Source organism: Adiantum capillus-veneris, chromosome 24 (genome assembly GCF_014529385.1).
Source record: "Adiantum capillus-veneris isolate H3 chromosome 24, ASM1452938v2, whole genome shotgun sequence".
Taxonomy (NCBI): domain Eukaryota; kingdom Viridiplantae; phylum Streptophyta; class Polypodiopsida; order Polypodiales; family Pteridaceae; genus Adiantum; species Adiantum capillus-veneris.
Window position 1 is genome coordinate 89,608,552 of NC_140954.1, and position 20,397 is coordinate 89,628,948.

Below are 20,397 nucleotides of genomic sequence, written 5' to 3' on the forward strand. Positions count from 1 at the left end.
ATTTCTAGTGCTAAATATTATGAGTGCACAAAATTTGTGAGGCCTTTGACCTTGGGAGTTCACTAAAGTATATGTAACATAGCACATGTGTTAGATAGAAGGGAATTTATATTCTTGTAAATTTACAGAAACATGTGTAGGTAAGGCCTATAAGGGCTACTTTCAATCCATTGTGGTGAACGCACATGATATAGGAAAATTTTACATAGTGAATACTCTGGACATCAAACACTACAACTCTATCTCATGGCCATACATTAAAAAAAAGCCCCTATTTGTCATTTTGAAGCCCCAGGGACCCTCAACAAGAGGGACCACAACGGCGCGTAGAATGACCATCCAGTGACAAATAGGGACCAAGATATTTCCAAGAACAGGGGATGTACACAAGGAAGTAAAAAAATGGTTGATAAGTATGATACAAGGTTTAGGTATCTGCCATTTGGGGGGGGGGGGGGGGGGGTTGCTATGAACACATTAAACTGCCCAGTTCTATCTCATGGCCATGCATTAACAAAAAGCTTGTACTTGTCATTTTAGGGCCCCAAGGACCCTCAATAAGAGGGGCCACAAGGGCGCGCAAACTGGCCATCCAAACATTTTGGATAGCCAGTTTGCGCGCCCTTGTGGCCCCTCTTGTTGAGGGTCCCTGGGGCCCTAAAATGACAAGTACAAGCTTTTTGTTAATGCATGGCATGATACAAGGTTTAGCTATTTTCCATTGGGAAGGGGGGGGGGGGGGGGGGGGGGGGGGGTTTGCCATGCATTAAAAAAGCCTATACTTGTCATTTTAGGGCCCCAGGGACCCTCAACATGAGGGGCCACAAGGGTGCGCAAATTGGCCATCCAAAATTTTTGGATGGCCAATTTGCGCGCCCTTGTGGCCCCTCATGTTGAGGGTCCCTGGGGCCCTAAAATGACAAGTACAATAATTTTTTTGATGCATGGCCATAATTCAAGTGGTCAGTTTAAGTGTTGAATTTTTAGGCTGTTTTCAAGAGCTTCTAGTGTTCAATTGGCTCCGAATCTGTCTGGGCTTGTCTCACATAAATTTGTTCATCTCGTCGCACTCTTCGACCATCGTGTGATGCAAAAAAACCATATCCTACTCGGATTCTCCAAAAATTAACGTGAAAGTTGACAATTTCTTAAAAAATGATGTAAAACAGATATTTCTTACTTTTTCCTTAATCTACGGGCTCGAACGAGCATTAAAACCATGGAATCTGAAAATACTCAGAGAACTGATGTTTTTTTTTGTGTTAAGGACTGCATTTCCTACATACAAAACTTTCTCAAAATCTCACCCTAACACCTTCAAAAGTGGCTTCCAAGGAGTGCCCTCGATCAAAAATTGAAACTGAAGGAAAACAATCAGAATGAACTCCTAGATTGTGTACAAACTTTAAAATAACCAAAATTTCCTTTAAAAAAAAGTTATTGCTAAAAATTTGAAAATAGACCACCCTTGGACTTCCCACAATGATAGAAATCAAAGGGTTCAAGGAGAGGTCTGGTGTCACAAGTGCATGGTAGGAATCTAATCGAGGTTTATTCCGTCAAGATCTCTTATACTTTATTATGTCTTCTCATGTACAATCTTACCAAACAAAAACAAACTTACACTTTAAATGACTACAAATCTTATTTAACTTATCAAATAGTCTAAAATATGGTAGACCTAGAGTGCTCTTACACATCAACAAACAAAAAAGTCCAAATTTCTTCTCATTAACTTTGATAAACATACATCCGTGAACAACTTCCAAGGAGTAGTGCGGTCATAGTTCTTACATCCATTCCATGACATGGTATGCTCATGGGGTGACCTATCACATAAAAATATCTTTGGTAGGAGTGCCCTCATGTTAGGAAAGGGTGTGTTGCTACTGATGAAAAGTTTTTGCATTGTCCTACTAGGGATCTCTCCATGTTAGCATAATGATTTTTGGTGTAGTGGGAGCTACATTGCCGCTGAGGAGAGCTTTGTGCCACCGTAAAAGCTTCATGTTATGCCAGTTCCTTGAGCCATTCTTGCAAACAACACCACTCAACTAGCATAGCAAGAGGTCACCTTGTAACAAAAACCTGTATGAATTCAACATTTGTAAGCTATATAATAAAGACACTTGTTAAGTATATGTTGTAAAAATTTGCAAGTATTTCTATCTAACTGGGAATAAACAATCCTAAAATATACATTAGGATGAGATTACCACCCCTAATAAGCATGGATTTGAAGCACCTACCTGCAAGATGTAACAAAGAAGACCGTTTTAGAGGAAAAGTGGTGACACTTGGCTTCTCTAACTTGCAGCCTTTCACTATTTGTGCATAAAAGCAACCTTGTGCCAAGCACTACAAAACAAGTAGAGGCAACACCTTAGACTTCAAAGTTTAGGGTTTAGGGAACACAATCAAAAGTAAGAAGTATATTGTTACCTTGCATAAAGGGGTGTTTTATTCAAATATGTGATGGTATTGGCAAGATATTGAAGAACCATCAACATTCATCTCACCGATGGTACGATGTTCCTGGGATGACCTCTGCTCACCCTCACGTGAGGCCTTCGGTGCAAACGTTGCGAACAAGAAAATATGTATGCATACGATTTGTGATGTCCTTGAGCGCCATGGTAGCTGTTGCATGAGAAAGCAAAGGATGAAAAGAGAGAGGAGGGAGGGAGAGAGAGGAACATGGAAGTAGACAAGGGGGTAGTGGGGGAGAGAGAGAGGGAGTGGAGAAGCAGGAGAGAAGGGGACAGGGAGGGAGAGGGAGGAACATGGGAGGAGAGAAGGGAACAGTGGGGGAGAGGGAGAGAGAGGGGAGGAGGAGGAGAGAAGGGGGCAGGGAGGGAGAGGACAGGGAGAAAGAAGGGAGGAGGAAGAGAGAAGAAAGGGTTTTTTTTGGGGGGGAGTTTTTTTTTGAAAAATTGGACTTTTAGTGCTTGTAAGTTTAAAAAAAGGTCCAAAAATACTTTTTTGATATGGATATATGTTGGGGGAGATTTTTAAGTCAAAAAAAAGTAAAAATATTTTTTTTTATAAAAAAGTCAAATTTTGGCTCTTAGTGATCCACGTTTTTGATGATGTGGCCACACCTCTTTACTCCCTTCACTTTCAAAAAGCTAGAGAGAAGGTGACCTCCTAGGTCCACATCCTACATGTGTCTAAAAAAAAGGCTAGAAAAGCCTACTCAAAACTAGCTTCTTGAATGCCCTTGTCCCCTTAACCCTACACACAATTAGCCTTAATCCCTAAAAATTAGGATTCCTTACAAGGCCCATGCAAGGTTCATATTTCTCCTAAAAGCCCATGCAAGGTTCATATTTCTCCTAATGGCTTAGCCAATAGGAAATTAGAGGTCAAATGCAGAGCCTTGTGACAACTGTCCCTCTTTCCCCTTTAGTGAGAGTTTTAGGTATTTAAATAATTCAATTAAACTCTCATTGGAGCTCTTAGTCTTCTGGCCAATAGGAATCACGCAAGCCATTGGGCTTTTGAATGCTCATTGGACCCTTGGTAGATTGTCCAATATTCTTCTAGGGAGCTTAATTTCTATTGGTTCTTTTATCAAGCATTTTTTAATTGATTAGACTAAATTTACTCTAGCCTAATTCTCATTGGTCCACCTCTATGGCCATCCAATAGGATTTGAGGGGACGTTGGGGGCAACTGGCCTAGGAGCTTGACATGTGTCCAATATTCCCTTTGTGTAAGGTGGAATCCTTGGAGTGTGTGTATGTGTTTCTCTCTCATCCCCTACAAAATGGGCTTGCCCCCTCCTTCCTAAGGATGTGGGAAGACTTTTCCAATTCCCCTATGCTTTGGCCATTGGATAAAAGGTTTAATTTTTGGAACCTTAGCCTATGGAAGTCTTAATGGAGCTAAACCTTAGGTCTTTTAAGCCCCATTGAAGAACATTGCTCTTTTGTGTTGGAATTAGGGTTGCAGAGAAAAAAACACAGCTTGGAGAAGACGAAGGAAGCTCAAGGCACACAATAGAGAGTATGTTACTTAGTGTGCAATGAAAAGATAGATAGCCCTAGAGTGATGGGCGTATATACAATGCATGGGGGAAAAAACCTCCTAAAGAGGGAAAAAATGCCCCGGCGGTCCTAGTGTGTTCACACACATCACTACCACATGTATAAGGTAACAAATCCCCCCTGGAGTGATGCGGTGAACGAGAGCTGGCACATGAGTAAAGGGAAGTGCCATGCCCTGAGGACAGGATCAGTCCACAAAGGGGAGTAAGCCCAAAGCTTTGCGGAAAGCTTCAAGCTTCTCACGAGACAATGCCTTTGTGAAAAGATCTGCAAGGTTGTCCTGTGTTGGCACATAAGCCAAGCTGATCTCTCCTGCTGAGAGCCTCTCCCTGACATAGTGGTAATGCACCTCAATGTGCTTTGTGCGAGCATGAAAAGCTGGGTAGCGGAAAATCCTCTTGACAGCCTGCCAATGCTTAAACCCTGGGCTATGCATAAATCTGTTGACCTGCGAGACTGCAAACTGAATATCTGGCCTCGTGTTGCATACATAAATGAGGCAGCCAATAGCAGTTTGGTAAAGAGTGACATCAACAGGATCGCCAGCATCATGTAGACTCAACTTCAAACCTGTTTCCATGGGAGTGGCAATAGGTTTGAAATCCTCAAGTCCAAACTTACATAGCAATGTCTCTATGTAACTTTTCTGACACAAGGCAATACCACCATCACACTGCTTAAACTGTATACCCAAGTAATGATGCAACAGCCCCAAATCTTTCATCTTGAAAGTAGCATTCAAATCAGCCTTAAATTCAGCAATATGTCTCTCATTTGGTCCAGTGATCAGCAAATCATCAACATAAAGAACCACAATGAGATATACATCATCCTCACGCTTTACATACAATGTGCTTTCTGTTGGACTGTTACGAAAGCCTCATTTAACCAAATGAGTGTCAGCTTTCTCATACCAAGCACGAGGAGATTGCTTCAACCCATACAAAGCCTTCTTACATTTGCACACTTTGTCCTCTTGTCCTTTTATGACAAAACCGCGAGGCTACGTTACATAAACTTCCTCAAATATGTCACCATTCAAGAAAGCAGTAACAATGTCTGATTGATGTACATCCCAACCAAAATGAGCTGCCAATGCACATAGAAAACGCACAGTAGTCATACGACAAGTGGGAGCAAAAGTCTCTTCATAATCTATGCCTTTTTGTTGTGCATAACCCTTTGCAACAAGTCGAGCCTTATGGCGATCGATCTCACCATCCGGCTTGCGTTTCAACTTGTAAACCCACTTCGTACCAATGGCCTTTTTGCCAGGAGGCAAATCACATAAAGTCCATGTGTCATTCTCTATAAGTGCATCATATTCTGATTTCATGGCAGCAATCCAATTTTCTGAATTTTGTGCTTCATCAAAAGATAGAGGCTCCTCAACATCATGTAAACTAGACACAACCAAAGCATAACAATCTGATGCATAAGATGCATGGCGAGAGCCTGAACGAGTACGACTAGATAAAGGTGCATCCAATTTACTGTCACGCAAAGTGTGCACCAGCCATTTTGGCATACCTCTAGCCTGCTCATTTTCAGCCCTTTCCTCATCAAGTACATCATGTACATCTGCATCAGTAATAGGCTGTTCTAAAACATTTTCAGAAACCCCCATAGGCTGTACATTTGCCTCATTGGAGCTTACATTCGTATTTCCACCACTGAAAAGAGGCAACAAAGTGTCATAAATGTCCTGTGAGCTTACATTACTGTCTCTAGTACATGACAGCAAGGGCTGAACAGAATCTTCCACAAACACTACATCCCGTGAAACCAGAATACGTTTTGTTTGCGGATGATACAACCTGTAACCTTTGCTTTCAGCACTATAACCAACAAAAATACATTTGACAGCCTTATCATCCAATTTTCTGCACTGCACTTGTGGCACCAAAGCATATGCCAAACAGCCAAAAACACGCATGTGCTCAATAGAAGGCTTTCTATCATGCCATGCTTCATATGGAGTAATAGACTGCAAAGCTTTCGTAGGACACCTGTTAAGTACATAAGTGGCACACATGATGGCCTCAAGCCAAAAAGAATGCGGCAAAGCTTGACTTTTGACCATACATCGTGCCATTTCCGTTAGTGACCTGTTTTTCCTCTCAGCAACACCATTTTGCTAAGGTGTATAAGGCACTGTACATTGGTGTTTTATCCCACGACTAGCCAGAAATGCATTAAATTCATGAGACATATACTCCCCCCCTCGATCGGAACGAAGGGTGCCCATAGTACATTTTGAGACATTTTCAGCCATAGCCAAAAATTGTTTGAAGCATATAAAAACTTCGGACTTCGCTTTAAGCGGAAATACCCATGCATGCCTGGAGTAATCATCAATGAAAGTCATGAAGTACAGGTAATTGCCCAAGGACGGAGTTTGCATGGGCCCACAAACATCACTATGCACAAGCTGCAACCTGCATGTGGCCCTAACTGAACCATCCTTTGGAAACTTAGAACGCTGCATTTTACCCAGAATACAGCCTTCACAAACATGTTTGAGAGGTGCTTCAAGAGGCGGCAAAGAAACAACCATATCAGATTTCTGCAAACGCAGCAAGCTGGCAAAATTCAGATGACCAAAACGTGCATGCCAAAGTTTTGCATCTGAAATAACCCTTGAATCTGCAACAGTATTTGCAAAATTTTGTCCACACTTGTCATACAAAGTGAGCTTATACAGCCCACGGCACAAAAGCCCAATGCAACAATTTCATCACCAAAACTGAGATCATGATCTGTACATCTGTCATCCACAAATTTGACTACAAGTCCAAGTCTAGCAAGTGCGGATACAGACAAGAGATTCTTCTTGATCCCAGGTACATAAAGTGCATCAACAAGTGCAAAGGAATTTCCATTAGCAGCAGTGAGCACTATCTTTCCAACTCCCTGAACTGGATAAGAGGCGCTGTTGGCACAAGTGACTGAATTCCCATGAGGGATAGACTCGAGAGAGGTAAACAATTCACGATGTGAGGTAATGTGCTTTGTAGCACCACTGTCGAAATACCACACATGTGAATCTGCAGCAACTGACAAGCATGCATCATGGACAGCAGGATTGTAAGTGCACTCTGCGCTAAAAGCCCATTCTGCATCAACATCAGCATCACAATCTTCTTTCACAGAAGACTCAACAATGGCTGCATTTGTAGTGGAACCAGCATTTGCAGTGGAACCACCCTCTTTCTTCTTAGCCTCTTTGGCCTTCAACTTAGGACACGACTTGATCAAGTGATCATTGGCTTTACAATAATGGCAACGCATCTTCTTTTTGCCCTTATCCCCAGAATTGCCAGACGAAGTGTTGCCAGCAGAAGCATTAGGAACAGAATTTTTGCCACTCGCAGCAGAACCATAAGAAGTGGCTGCATTACTGTTACCACCCTTTCTTTGAGAAGCAATAAAAGCCTGTTCAACTGCACGCTGCCTAGTCCTGTTTTTTCTAGAAAGTGACTCTTGCAACAGCAATGTGCATAATGCATCAAACTTGACAACTTCAGGATTTCCTTGGGTCATCAGTCTCCAAGTACTAGCAAAAGTCTGGTAGGAATCTGGTAAGGCATCAAGAACAGTCTGCACAAGGGAACTGTCCGAAATGACTTCACCTGCAGAAATGAGTTGCTCATTGATATCCTTGACACTAGCAAGGAAAGTGTCCATATCATCTTCCTCATGCATAATCTTCGACTCTAGCTCTTTACGCAGCAAAGCAATTTTAGCCTCATTGCGGCTAGCATAAAGACCTGCTAGAGTATCCCAAGCCTGTTTTGCAGATTTTGCTGAACGGATGTGAGGAATAATGGTGCGCTTCACAGACAACGCAATCAATGTTACCTTAACATCCCAACAAGCTTGTTCTGTCGTAGGCAAAACAACTCTAACAGCTGCAATCCTTTCAGCAAGACCTGCAACATCCTCAACATCGCCTACATCTTCAGAACCAGGACGTACATCAATGCCCTGCACAATGTTCCAGACACCTTACACAAGAACATGTTGCATCATATAAGCCCACATAGGGTAGTTGTCCCCATCCAACCTGTCCTCAGCAGCAAACATCTTGAACACATCTGTGTTGTTGTTGTCAGCCATGGTAAATGTTGCACCTGATGTGAAAACTGCCCGAAAATAGGAGAAATGGAGCGGGAACAACTTGTGCTATATAGCACAAACCGTAGAAGACTATAAGGCACCTGTTATGCAGAAAACGGCACTGACAGAAAATCTGCACAAAATGACGAAATAGCCTGTGCAGTACTGCCTGTAGTGGAAACGGAGACCGAAATGAGCCCAAATCAAAATTCTGAGCAGACCTAGCTCTTCGAGCTCCCCCAAAATATTTGTCGACCTGCGAACGCTCACCAAAGCTCACTGAAATCGGAGAAAGTGAGTAGGCGTGTGCTGGAGCAGCTGGCGACTAAACCCGGGAGGACGTGACCTGCTCTGATACCAATTGTTGGAATTAGGGTTGCAGAGAAAAAAACACAGCTTGGAGAAGACGAAGGAAGCTCAAGGCACACAATAGAGAGTATGTTACTTAGTGTGCAATGAAAAGATAGATAGCCCTAGAGTGATGGGCGTATATACAATGCACGGGGGAAAAAACCTCCTAAAGAGGGAAAAAATGCCCCGGCGGTCCTAGTGTGTTCACACACATCACTACCACATGTATATGGTAACATTTTGCAGGCTATCCCCCTTTGGATCCCTATTTTCCCTCCTTTGGATCCTTGACAGAGACCTGGCGGTCTACAGCCTTACCAATATTCTAGCTTTTACTCTCCCGATACTTCCCCATATTAACAGATCAATTTAACATGAGAAAATCATTTGGGAGTATTAGATATTAGTGACAGGTGTAATCATGTTGAAGTGAAGCACGACAGGCGTGACCATAGAAACTACAAGATGGGACGACGAGCAACAACAAAAATAGGGGTGAGTGGGGTGGAGGGAACAGGGAAGGGGGGGGAGGGTGGCGGAGGGGAGCGCAAAGTGCAGGGAAGGCAGGAGAGGGGGGAGCTGCGGAGAGGGGTGAACAGGGGGCAACAAAAGGATATGGGGGGAAGCTGTATGATAGCATAAAATGGAGGGACAAGGAGAGGGTAGCACATGTAGGCTAGGGGGTGAGGGAGTGGAAGCTAGACGATGGCGAAGGAAAGCGAGGGGGATGTGTAGCAGTAGCAATATTTTTCTTAACAAATTTAGAAACAACACTCCTCATACAACTTTCTTTTTAGAATATGATGAAAGAATATACTTTACTTTTGTGGTGGACTAAGGAATGTTATCTTGCAAACAAGGTCACCATCAAAGTGCACAAAGTAGTGAATGTAAAGACATCCAAAGTGTCATGCCAAGGGTAGGACCAGCAAGGCCAACGGCTAGGATGGATGTGCATTAAGTGGGTTCCTATATTTAGCCAGTCCAAGGGCCTATATAGGACATGTTTGGGAGGAGAATCAGGCATGCCAGTCCCCTATGCCTTTCACTGGTATCAGAGCCAGGGGAGGGGAGAGTTATGGAGGAGGGAGGAAGGCTTTTCATGGTATGCAGGGCGTTTCATGTGCTCTCTCTCTCTCTCTCTCTCTCTCTCTCTCTCTCTCTCTCTCTCTCTCTCTCTCTCTCTCTCTCTCTCTCTCTCTCTCTCTCTCTCTCTCTCTCTCGGAGCTCCATGGATATGGCTTGTGGGCAAGATCCTATGGAGGGAGGAGCAACCGGGGAGGAGGCAACCGTGTGCAAGACCGCTTACGAAGGATGGACCCATGCTGTCGATCTGCATGAAATTGTGAGGGAGATGGCTTGTTGCGATTGCCCTGTGAAGCTGAGGATTTTACGTCACAGGGGGATGCCCCAAATCCTCATGTAGGGGGCTTCATCACCTGCTTCTTCCCCTCGGTGCTGTTCGCTATGCATGCTGCAGCTCTCGTTTGTTTCATTTCCTATCTCAGGTGCCCAAGACCTAAAACTAAAGGATTTAAAGGTTATAGGGAGGGTGCACACGAGCCCCCCCCCCCCAAAAAAAAAAACCTTTTTCCTACCTCGACTACGAAGAAAGAGAAAAAGGTACGGCAAGCGGTACTGTGCAGAGTACGGCAAGTGGTACTGTGCAAAATTTGTTAAATAAAGTCTGAAATCTCAGAATCTGCAGATCTTTGACATGTTGTACATAATTTTGAGACCATAAGATGGCATGGCCTTGGTCTCGGGTTCACTTGTGGTGACAATGACTTGCATCCGTGTTCTGAAGGCGTCGCCATGTGTGGTCGAGCTCTCATGGAGGGCGACACTTCAAGAAATGACGCCAACCGACAACCAGTAATGGTAACATACAAATCTTCCAAAGAAAGAAAAGGTTTCTTTTTATTATTCATCGTCTACCATGTGACACCATGATCTTCAAGTCAGTTGTTTCACCTCTGATGGAGTTTTTGATATGGAAGTTATATTTACTTATTTATGGCAAGCTTTGAGGCCATTTCTATAGAGCAGAGGAAGCTTGTTCCAAGGACGGTTTTTCAAGGACAAACATCAAGGCATTTACAAAGGCATCCAAGACGTGCTCAACTTGAACCAAATCAGTACGGCACGGACGTCGATCTATTGGCTTCAACCTAACAACGGATTCAAGGGAAGTAAGGATTCCGGTTACCTGCCATCGCCAACCAGGTGAAGCTATGACTTTCAAGACAATTGCTTCATATTTGACAGAATTTTTCAATATAGACGTCTTCGATGGCCGGTAAGTACCATGAACTGGTGATTGATGTTTATCATTCATTTAAATTTTGCAACATATTGCAAGCTTCGCGACTATGCTTTATGAGGGAAGGGGAGCTTGTTACAAGGGATACTTGTCAAGGATACATATCATGGTGTTCAGGAAAGGCCTGTGACCTATCAGTCTAGGCAATGCCCGTGCCATGTAAGGCAAAGCTATTTGTCAAGGCCACCCCTTAACTCTAATCGCACGCTACTGTTAAGAAAGTTTTCTCAAGCATGGATCCTATGCAAGTTGTTTTCCATTGATGCGGTCAAGCAAGGACAACAAATCATGTTACCTAGCAAAGAGGGAAAGCAAGTCTTTCAGGAGCACGACTCTATGCATTGGATATATAATCGCTTCAACGGTGTTATAGCTTGCCAGGGAGTAGGCAACATAAGTATACAAAGCAGTGGTAAACACATTGACATCCACAGCTATGAGATGCATCCAATGCAATCACCAAACATATGGCATAATAGTTTTCGACGTTTGGAATATGGTATTAGCATACATGAACTTGGGAGTCTTTGCCATGTCTGCATGTTTTCTCACTCGAGATTAGATAAAACCAAGCCAAGAAGGCATGTGTGGAACATCTGATAGCTCTCAAGACATTTGCATATATGGCTATGAGCCGGATTCGAGCGCACTACCAGAAACCTGCCCACAAGTGATCGACAAGGTTAGTCCATTTCAAGTTATGTTTGTTTTTTGTCTATGTTTTACTTCTCATTTTGGACAAGATCTCTCTGCTATGCAAAGCAAGGTGCTTGGGTAGACTCCATACGAAGCCATTGTACAAAGCAAAGTGCTTTTCTTGTCTTCATGTGAAGCACATCTTCTCTTATGTGCCTAGATATTATTGATTGACTATAGATCAATGATAATGGCACACATCTTTGCCACTCCGTGGATATAAGCTCATAGGCAACGCTGCACTGTGATGTATCCATTCTAGTGTAATCGTGCATGGCACGTATACCAACGGCTCACATGGTTGAGGCTATCATGGAAGCCAAGGGATTATTATTCTATATTTTGCTTTGTATGCATGGCATACTAGTACGATGGACATACAACACCTATCATTACATACGCTTTCATAATAACACTAAATACTCTTTCAAGAACAAGGTATGTCACTGATATCTTAACACATTTTTTATGTTATTCACAGGCAAAGTGCCATATTAAAGTTACCGTGGTACAGTCAGGATCACATACAAGGTTAGTAGGACAAGATGTGACTTATGGTACCTCTCTCTACGAGGATGTGGTGCAAGTACAAAATTGTATGCTTATAGGATAAGCTCATCCTCTCTCTACAAGGGCGTGTTGTTGTACGCTTATAGGATAAGCTATGACACAGACATGGTCTGCATGGGATCATATGCACGGGGCATATAACACATTTGAACAAGGGGTTTTCCTCAACCCAACATTCTCTCTCTCTCTCTCTCTCTCTCTCTCTCTCTCTCCAACTTCTTTGTGGAAAAGATGAAATGAAACTAGGTATGCCTTCATTGGCATCTTTCTATGTCAATATGGTCATAGGCGTAGGGCTAAGAGTCCTTTATTTTCACTTATTTTGTGAATGGCTAAGAGCCATCTTTTTGTAATCCTTCAGTGATTGCTTTCAAAATTGACCAACTCTATTCAGTTGAGTACCCATCGCTTATAATGGACAAGCAAGGGTCTTGCCATTAGTGATTTTTTAGGCATTATTTTAGCACTACACACTTTACGTGTAACAGTCAAGTTGAGTTTTTGAACGTCTTAAACTCGTCAGGGCTTATCCCTACCAAGGTGTATGGATGAAGCCACCATTTTGACAGTACGGCTGTTCATAAAAAACCACGATTATGGATTTTTGAGTGTCAAATTTCAGTGGAGCTTCTCTTAGCACTCAGAGTGCCTATATAAGTATAGTTTTGGGATACGACCATTCTTGGAACCTTCACACTTGCATTTTCAAGGAAATAAGTCCATTGACTACCAAGGGGTAGTGTAATACCACGGGAAAACCCAAGGGGGGTCACGGAAATAGGCCAAGGACAGGTTGCTAGTTGAGCAATTTTCCTGCACAGTTTAACCAAGGGGTTTCACAATGTTCATTTTAACCAAGGGTTTGGATTGCAAAGGCATCACCCAAGGTTACATGTGCTATACTACTTGCATTTCACTAGTTACGCATCGGATTTGGTTTTGTTTCTTTTGGGATGCATACACTATGTTGTCATCCATGCTCTTCAGTAAAATGACCAAAATAAGTTTCTGCAATAATGCAGTTATAGACCCACTTGTAGGGTTTATTTGGCACATGTTGTCACATGGGTTACAACATGGTCTTGGAACTCAAGGAGTTTGGTTTAGCCAGTGTGGAGCAAGGGTAACAAGGGTCCCTCTCACTGTGGTCATAGAGTGTTTGCAGTTACCTCCATGCTCAAGTATATCTTGTACTTCAAGGATGTTTTTTTTCTGACAATCCTTACTTGAGACGTATTCCACATGTGGAGAATATGAGTCTCTGGGACTGACACTCGCGCCCACTATTTCAAGTATGTGTCATGACAAAGTCCCAAGGTACTGGTCAAAATCTATTTTCTAGACCATTTTCAACACGACGTATCATGAGCAATTTTGGTAGCCAAAAATTGTCGAATACTTAGAATGACTTGTTAAGGTACAAGTGAAGCTAAACAAAATTAGAGATGGTTGTTTTAGCATATAGCAAGGCTATGAGTTGTTAATGAAAAGGTTTCATTGTTTGTACCTAGAAGTGATTAATGTCACCTTCTATTATGGTTCAAACGTTTCAGCAAGGCTTGCAACTAATTGTAGCAAAAAGTATTTAGTTTCTTTTTAAAACTATTTACACTTCTCTTTAATGTGTACTAGGAGCATCACATTTGTCATACATATTGGCAAGGATGATCATGGATATACAGGTTCGGATTTGCTTTTTGCTAAATGCATGCACACTAGGTGTTATGGGCTCTAGTGTTTAGCAAAGCCTGATTTGGAGCGGCATGCATATTCATCACAGTAGTTGCTCATGAAGAATTTTGCACCCCATGTACAGTATCTCTATGCGATTACTTTTGGGTCTACCAATCACCAATAGAGGTCATGGATCGGTTTGGGTGCTTGTAGATCTTTTAAGTTAACCATGATGGTTATTTAGGACATTGTTGATTCCTCAACAATGCTTTAGGATATCGTGATCCCTGTTTACCCCACTCCTCTGGGAAGACTGCCTGTAAACCGTGGGGAAAAACACCTCAGCACTGTCAATTATCCAAGGGGATAGGCATATTACAAATTGTAATCTTGTGCTAAAGGATATGCAAAGTGCGTACATTAGCACCAATCAATCCAATTAGTAAGCATTTATGCTCTACTTGTAGTTTGCTTACCTTAAGTTGAAGCATGTTGCGACTAGGTTTGGTCTCTTCATGTATAAGTCAGGTTCTCAACCTTGAACACTAGTTATAGTGGGGTTGTTTACTGATGAAATATGAGAACAAGTCAAGGACTTAAACTTGGCTGATGAGTTGAGTCAGCAAGTAACTTTCATGGAAAGTGGTACTCTTTCGAGTACATCTTTGTTATGATAACTTGTTTAGCATGCTCATGTGAGTTCTACATGGAGTCTACACACTATGATTGGATAGGAACAGGTAACACAAGATGGTTGCAAATGGACAACAATGTGGAAAATCAAGATGGTATTCTTGGTTTCATTGAACCTCCTATTGAACCATGTTCCTGTCAAGCAAAGAGCTAGATCCATGAAGGATGCCACTGTGGAAAAAATTAGTGTATCATCACTCTTGTTTTTGAGGACGAAAACGCTTCTCCAAGGGGGGAGTAATGTCATGCCAAGGGTAGGACCGGGAAAGGCCAAGGGCTCGGACGGACATGCGTTAAGGGGTTCCTATATTTAGCCAGGCCAAGGGCCTATATAGGACATAGTTGGGAGGAGAATCAGACGTGCTAGTCCCCTATGCCTTTCACAAAGATCTCTTGATAAGAAGCATTAGGAGGCATGTGAAGACATAGACAAAGACAAGAATGTAAATTAATTTACAAATTTATGGAAAATCTTGGCAAGAAGCATTAGGAGGCAAGATGAGAGACTTGAATGGCATACAAGAGTTATGCATTTTCTTTGGAGGCAAAGATGCATATGTAGTTGGATACATAATGTACATATGCTAGATGATGGACATGTATTACAAGATTAATCTTAAATCTTGAAATTTACAAAAGCATACAAAGTGATATGGCATAGTAAAAGATGAGAAACTCACCTATTTTGACACACACACACACACACACACACACACACACACACACACACACACACACACACACACACATAAATATATGTATGTATGTGTTTGTTTGTATGCACATGTGTGTGTGCTGCCCTACTTATCCTATGATCCATGGGTCTACAAGAATCACTAACTTTGAAGAATGGGCAAGACTTTCATTGGATATGAATTCACTTTGCTTAGTGCTTAATCTAGTGGCATCTTATGAGGATCTCATTTATTGCTATAGGTTGTTTTTTTTGGGTGCAAAACTCACAATGGTGAGTAGATTATATTATCATAACCAATAAATTACAAATTCTAGCCATGCTCATGGCGAGCCATCACATCTTCTAGGGATCCTAGATACATCGGCTGACACGGGAGCCACCCCATGACAATGAACGAGCCGATACCTTTACCCATGTGAGTCCTTCGTTGCGGCGCTCATAGTCCTAATCCATTCATCTGAGTTCATTTGTTTCCCAATGGTGAAGATCGCTCCCCTACTTTCTTGGACTATCTCAACGAACTCAACGGTTTCCATTGCGTTCTCAAAGATCCGAGAGTTCCTTTCCTTCCAAATATATTTGAAGTAACAGAGTCTTAGAATTTCATTGTAATGATCATTACTTGGCTCTTGAACACCTTGCCTCCTAGGAATAGATCATTCTTGAAGAATCCTATTTTACACATCTTTTGGACCCATTTGCAAATCTTCCTTGCTAGGCCACAGATTGCCGGGCACTCCTTGAAAATGTGAGGGAGATCTTCACTAGCGGTTCTACATTGCGAGCATTTATCAGGACCAACTCCCCTAGTAAGGATCTTCACCCCAATCAGCATGGCTCCCCATAAAACCTTCCATTGCTGTAGGTTTCTTATTTAAGAACAATGCAGTTTCTTTTTTAATATTAGTATCCATTCTATGTCGACAAATTGCAACATAATGTCTTATTTGGTCATGGAGAGAGAGAGAGAGAGAGAGAGAGAGAGAGAGAGATCTTATTAATGAGAAGTTGTAGAGTAATTAGCAACATAGTGTCTACTATTTGGTCATGGAAAACAATCATTGTTGAGTGAGGCCACTCATAACATCTATAGGGCTTGAGCTTGGAGACTCCAATTTTGAGAGAGAGAGAGAGAGAGAGAGAGAGAGAGAGAGAGAGAGAGAGAGAGAGAGAGAGAGAGAGCGCTCAGAGGTTTCAATTACAAAATATGAGACTATCACGTGAGAGCAATAGAATGATGTTATTATTCCTTAAAACTTACAAAAAGAAATCGACAAAGGGTAATTAATTTTATAAACCTTAGAAAATTTTATAGATTTCATGAAAAAAGGTTCATTATATTCCTTGATAAGAAATTTTTGAACGAGTTCTTGAACACGTTTGATATAGTAGATTTAGACAAAGTGAAGATAGAAAAAGAGAGAGAGAGAGAGAGAGAGAGCAAAAACATGTATGCAGGCATGTGCATACACACATGTGTAATAGTTTGAATAAAAGAATTAATATACTACAAGAAGGTAAGCATCAAGCATTTAAGGATCATGATGCCATGCCGAGTCGGAAGAGATCATAGAATCACTCTTATAATCATCCTCCCCATTTTCATTGAGGCAATTGAAGTTGCTATGCCCCTCATTATAGAGGTCATGTAGAGATTCATGATACGAAGGATTAAAGTTATCTCCTTCCATCCTCAAAGACACCATTTGATGTAGGAAGAATTGTTGAGGACTGCAAAGGGACAACTTGGTGGGGGGGCTAAAAGTGTTGGAGAAGTGTGGTGGTTGATGTTGTCCAGAAATATGGCTATGATGGTGTATGTGAGGTACTTGCAAGCTAGGCTTCACCTCAAGTGTTATTGGTCCCTTAGAAGAGCTATTGGGGGCTTCTAATACATGCACATGAGTTGGGTCTGAGTTGTTGCTAGAGAAGACCTCAACATGCTTTGCTCCACCAACCTCCATTGTAGCTTTGATGTCTATAATGCCATCCATGGTCTCTAATACATTTTGAGTTTGTGGATTTGTATGTTTCATGCCAATATCATAATCTAGTTCTTGCTTCTCACTTGATGTTGAAGGTGTGCTTTTTTTGCTAGTTGCCCTTTTTGCATCCAATAAGTCCTTCAACCTAGCCACCTATACACAAATTACAAGTGTGAGTTCATACAAATTCACGGCAGTCTTTGGCTTTTCTTGGAGCATTTATAAAAAACACACTTCATATAAAAGGCATTTGCATGATTTTTCCTTGGGCTCACGTAAAGTGGTCTCATATTAAGAGTTGTGCGGGCAAGCACACACAAGTGCATGTGCTCTCTCTCTCTCTCTCTCTCTCTCTCTCTCTCACACTCACACACACACACACACACACACACACACACACACACACAAATCATCATATTTTTTTAATGATTGACAATTTAAATAGGCATTGTTTGAGTTTTTGTGAGCTATCATAAAATCAAATTACGCTTCTATTATATTTTTTGTAGATTCCTTGTTGAGCAAGGTTTTGAATTCTTGCAGTATTGTAGATGGTTGAAAACTTCATTTACCTTTCTTTTTTGCTTTGTCTTATGTGTATGCACATACTATATATATGAATATAGAAATAGTGCACACAATAGGCATATTTATATATGCTATACACGAATCTATATCTATATGACTATACACACAAACCTCAACAATAACAAAAAAACTTAGAGGTCATGGTGCATTCACAATACTCTTGGGGGGGGGGGGGGGGGGGGGGGGGGGGGGGGGGGGTGTGAAGGTGGTGGTTGTGTGAGCGGCATGATGGAGGTGCTTGACGTTGCTGGTGGAGGAGGTTAGTTCTCCATGGAAGAAGGTTTTGTCTTTACGGTTGAGGGGAGGAAGAGAGCCAATGAAAATTATACTAACACCTCCAACCCTAAAAAAATTATAAAGTCCTTTCCTTTTGGAGTTTGCTCATTGGCTGAGGCAACCGTTATGTGAAGCAATCCTTCACAACATTGTTCATCCTGAAGCAGCCGTAGGTTAGAGTAGGTTCGGATGTAAAGGTCTGTTTACAATGGAACATGAGCATGCCCATCTCGACATATCTAGATATTAATATGGGTAGATTGGCTGCCATCCGAAAAGAGCTGGCATTTGCATCATTTCCCAAAGCCTGTTACAAATATCGTACGATTAGTCATTATGCCCGTAACTGCCTCATGGCAGAAACTGCCCGCAATCAGATGGTTAGGACGACTTGTAGGTGAGTCACCAGGGATGCCAAGCCAATATAAGAAAGAGAAATCAAGCCGGTCGATGGGGCCAATGACCAAGAGATGATTAGAGAGGAGGTGGTGGAAGAGACTCTCACATCGGATGCTGACCATGATATGTCTCGAGAGGAGGTGGTTAAAGAGACTGATTACCCAACAATTGAGATGCAGGAGACTATACAAGTAAATTGCATGCCCTCTGTTGAGGCCCCGCCGACCATTGAAAAATATCTACCAGCACCGATTGAACCTTTGGATAAGAAAAGAAAAAGAAACTGAGAGCCCGATTGAGGAGATGCATGATAGACCTTAGCCGGTTGCTAACCTTGCCTTTGTTACACAAACGTCTAGTGAATCTTAACAGCTTGAGCTGCTTACAATTGATGCTCAGGATGTTTAAATAGACCTCATCAGTCATATTGTTAAGGTTAAGGATAATAAGACCATCACTAGCTCTATTAGCTTGGTTAAGCAAAGGAAGAAGAAAAGATGACTCCGCTAGGTTCTTCTACCAGTGGTTAGTTCTTGGTACCTGGCTTGGTGCTCAAGGAGTTTGATGTGACAAGGCTCTCTCATGGTGGAAACCCCATGAAACTCTTGGCTTTCCTTTGCTTCTTATGGTCTCAAGGTGGCTCCCTTTGTTAGCTAATGTATGGTCACAGATTCATATGGGTTGGATGGTATGGTGGGTCGGTTGTTGGTAGATGCCATTGCTCGGTTGGAGCATGGATTTCTTTGTAACTTTTTTGTTTTTGTAATATATATATACACTCACTAGTGTGAGTTTTGAAAAGAAAAGAGCCCAAAAAGAAAACAAGAAACAACTTACAATAAGCAACTATATAGTCACATCAAGGAATCATATAAGTAATAAAATAAAAGAAACTTGAGTATGCTTAATCCCAGGTGCAAACAAGGGCACATGCAAAATGGATAGAATGTTGAAGGCCTAGGATATTCTCTAGTATTACGAGGGCAACGTCGATTGCGTGCCCAAAATTTTCTTTTTGAACTCTCTCTCTGTCTCTCTCACACATGTACACACCTTCTCTCACTTTCTCCCTCCTTTAAGGCAAATGGACATCTCTCTCTTTTTCTTTCAGTACACACATGCAATCGTTAACACACACCATTGTCTCTCTCTCTCTCTCTCTCTCTCTCTCACACACACACACACACACACACACACACTCACTCTCTCCATATTTTTACACACCCATATACACACACATGCTTATTATACATGCACACACTCACTCTCTCCATCTTGCACACACCCATACACCTGTGTGTGTGTGTGTGTGTGTGTATGTTTATGTATGTATGTATGTATATATGTATATACATACATGCAGATATGCACATACATAAACAAAACACACACACACACACACACACACACACACACACACACACACACTTATACATTTTACATACCCACACGACATCCTTATATGCACATGCATATAAAGAACAAAAAGTACATACATTATCACTACAGGTAAAAACAAACACACATATGTATTACAACAAAAGGAAGCAACCTAAGCTACATTTGACAATGGAATACACACTCCTTGCTTGGAGGAGTATTTTGGAGCAAAGCAATTTCACAAACGGTCTCCCACAATGACCATTGTTGGTGGTGGACATTTTGACATGCCTAGCAAGAAAAAAACCCATATTACTGGACAATTCCTCTTTTGTACCTATTCTACCACTCATATTACCTTTGTACATCTACACATTGTATTTTTTTCCATAAATAATTGAGTAACCATCTCCTTCTAGCCATGGTTGGTACCCATGGGCTAGGAGATCTCTAGCTACTAACACTATCAAATAAGCCAAGAAGATTGAGTCCACATTTAATGGCATCAAAGCCATGTGGTTGTTTCTATAGATTTGGAATTATAAATAGGAATCATCCTTATCACCACAAAGACCCTATCTTGACCAATTCCTCTAT

General features: G+C 41.8%; 1 protein-coding gene across 3 annotated transcripts in view; it reads right to left on the minus strand.

Moving 5' to 3' along the window:
• Positions 1-16,610: 16,610 nt before the first annotated feature.
• The window catches only part of LOC147426734 (uncharacterized), a 43,398-nt gene continuing 39,611 nt past the window's right edge, over positions 16,611-20,397 (minus strand). For 2 of the 3 annotated variants that reach the window (XM_086498633.1, XM_086498634.1), the window contains exon 3: positions 16,611-17,310. In XM_086498633.1, the coding sequence (XP_086354759.1) occupies positions 16,705-17,310 (606 nt within the window). In that variant the 3' untranslated portion in view covers positions 16,611-16,704. Of the gene's footprint in view, positions 17,311-18,004; positions 18,329-20,397 lie in introns of those variants that run through there. The other variant, XM_086498635.1, reaches the window with a different exon arrangement.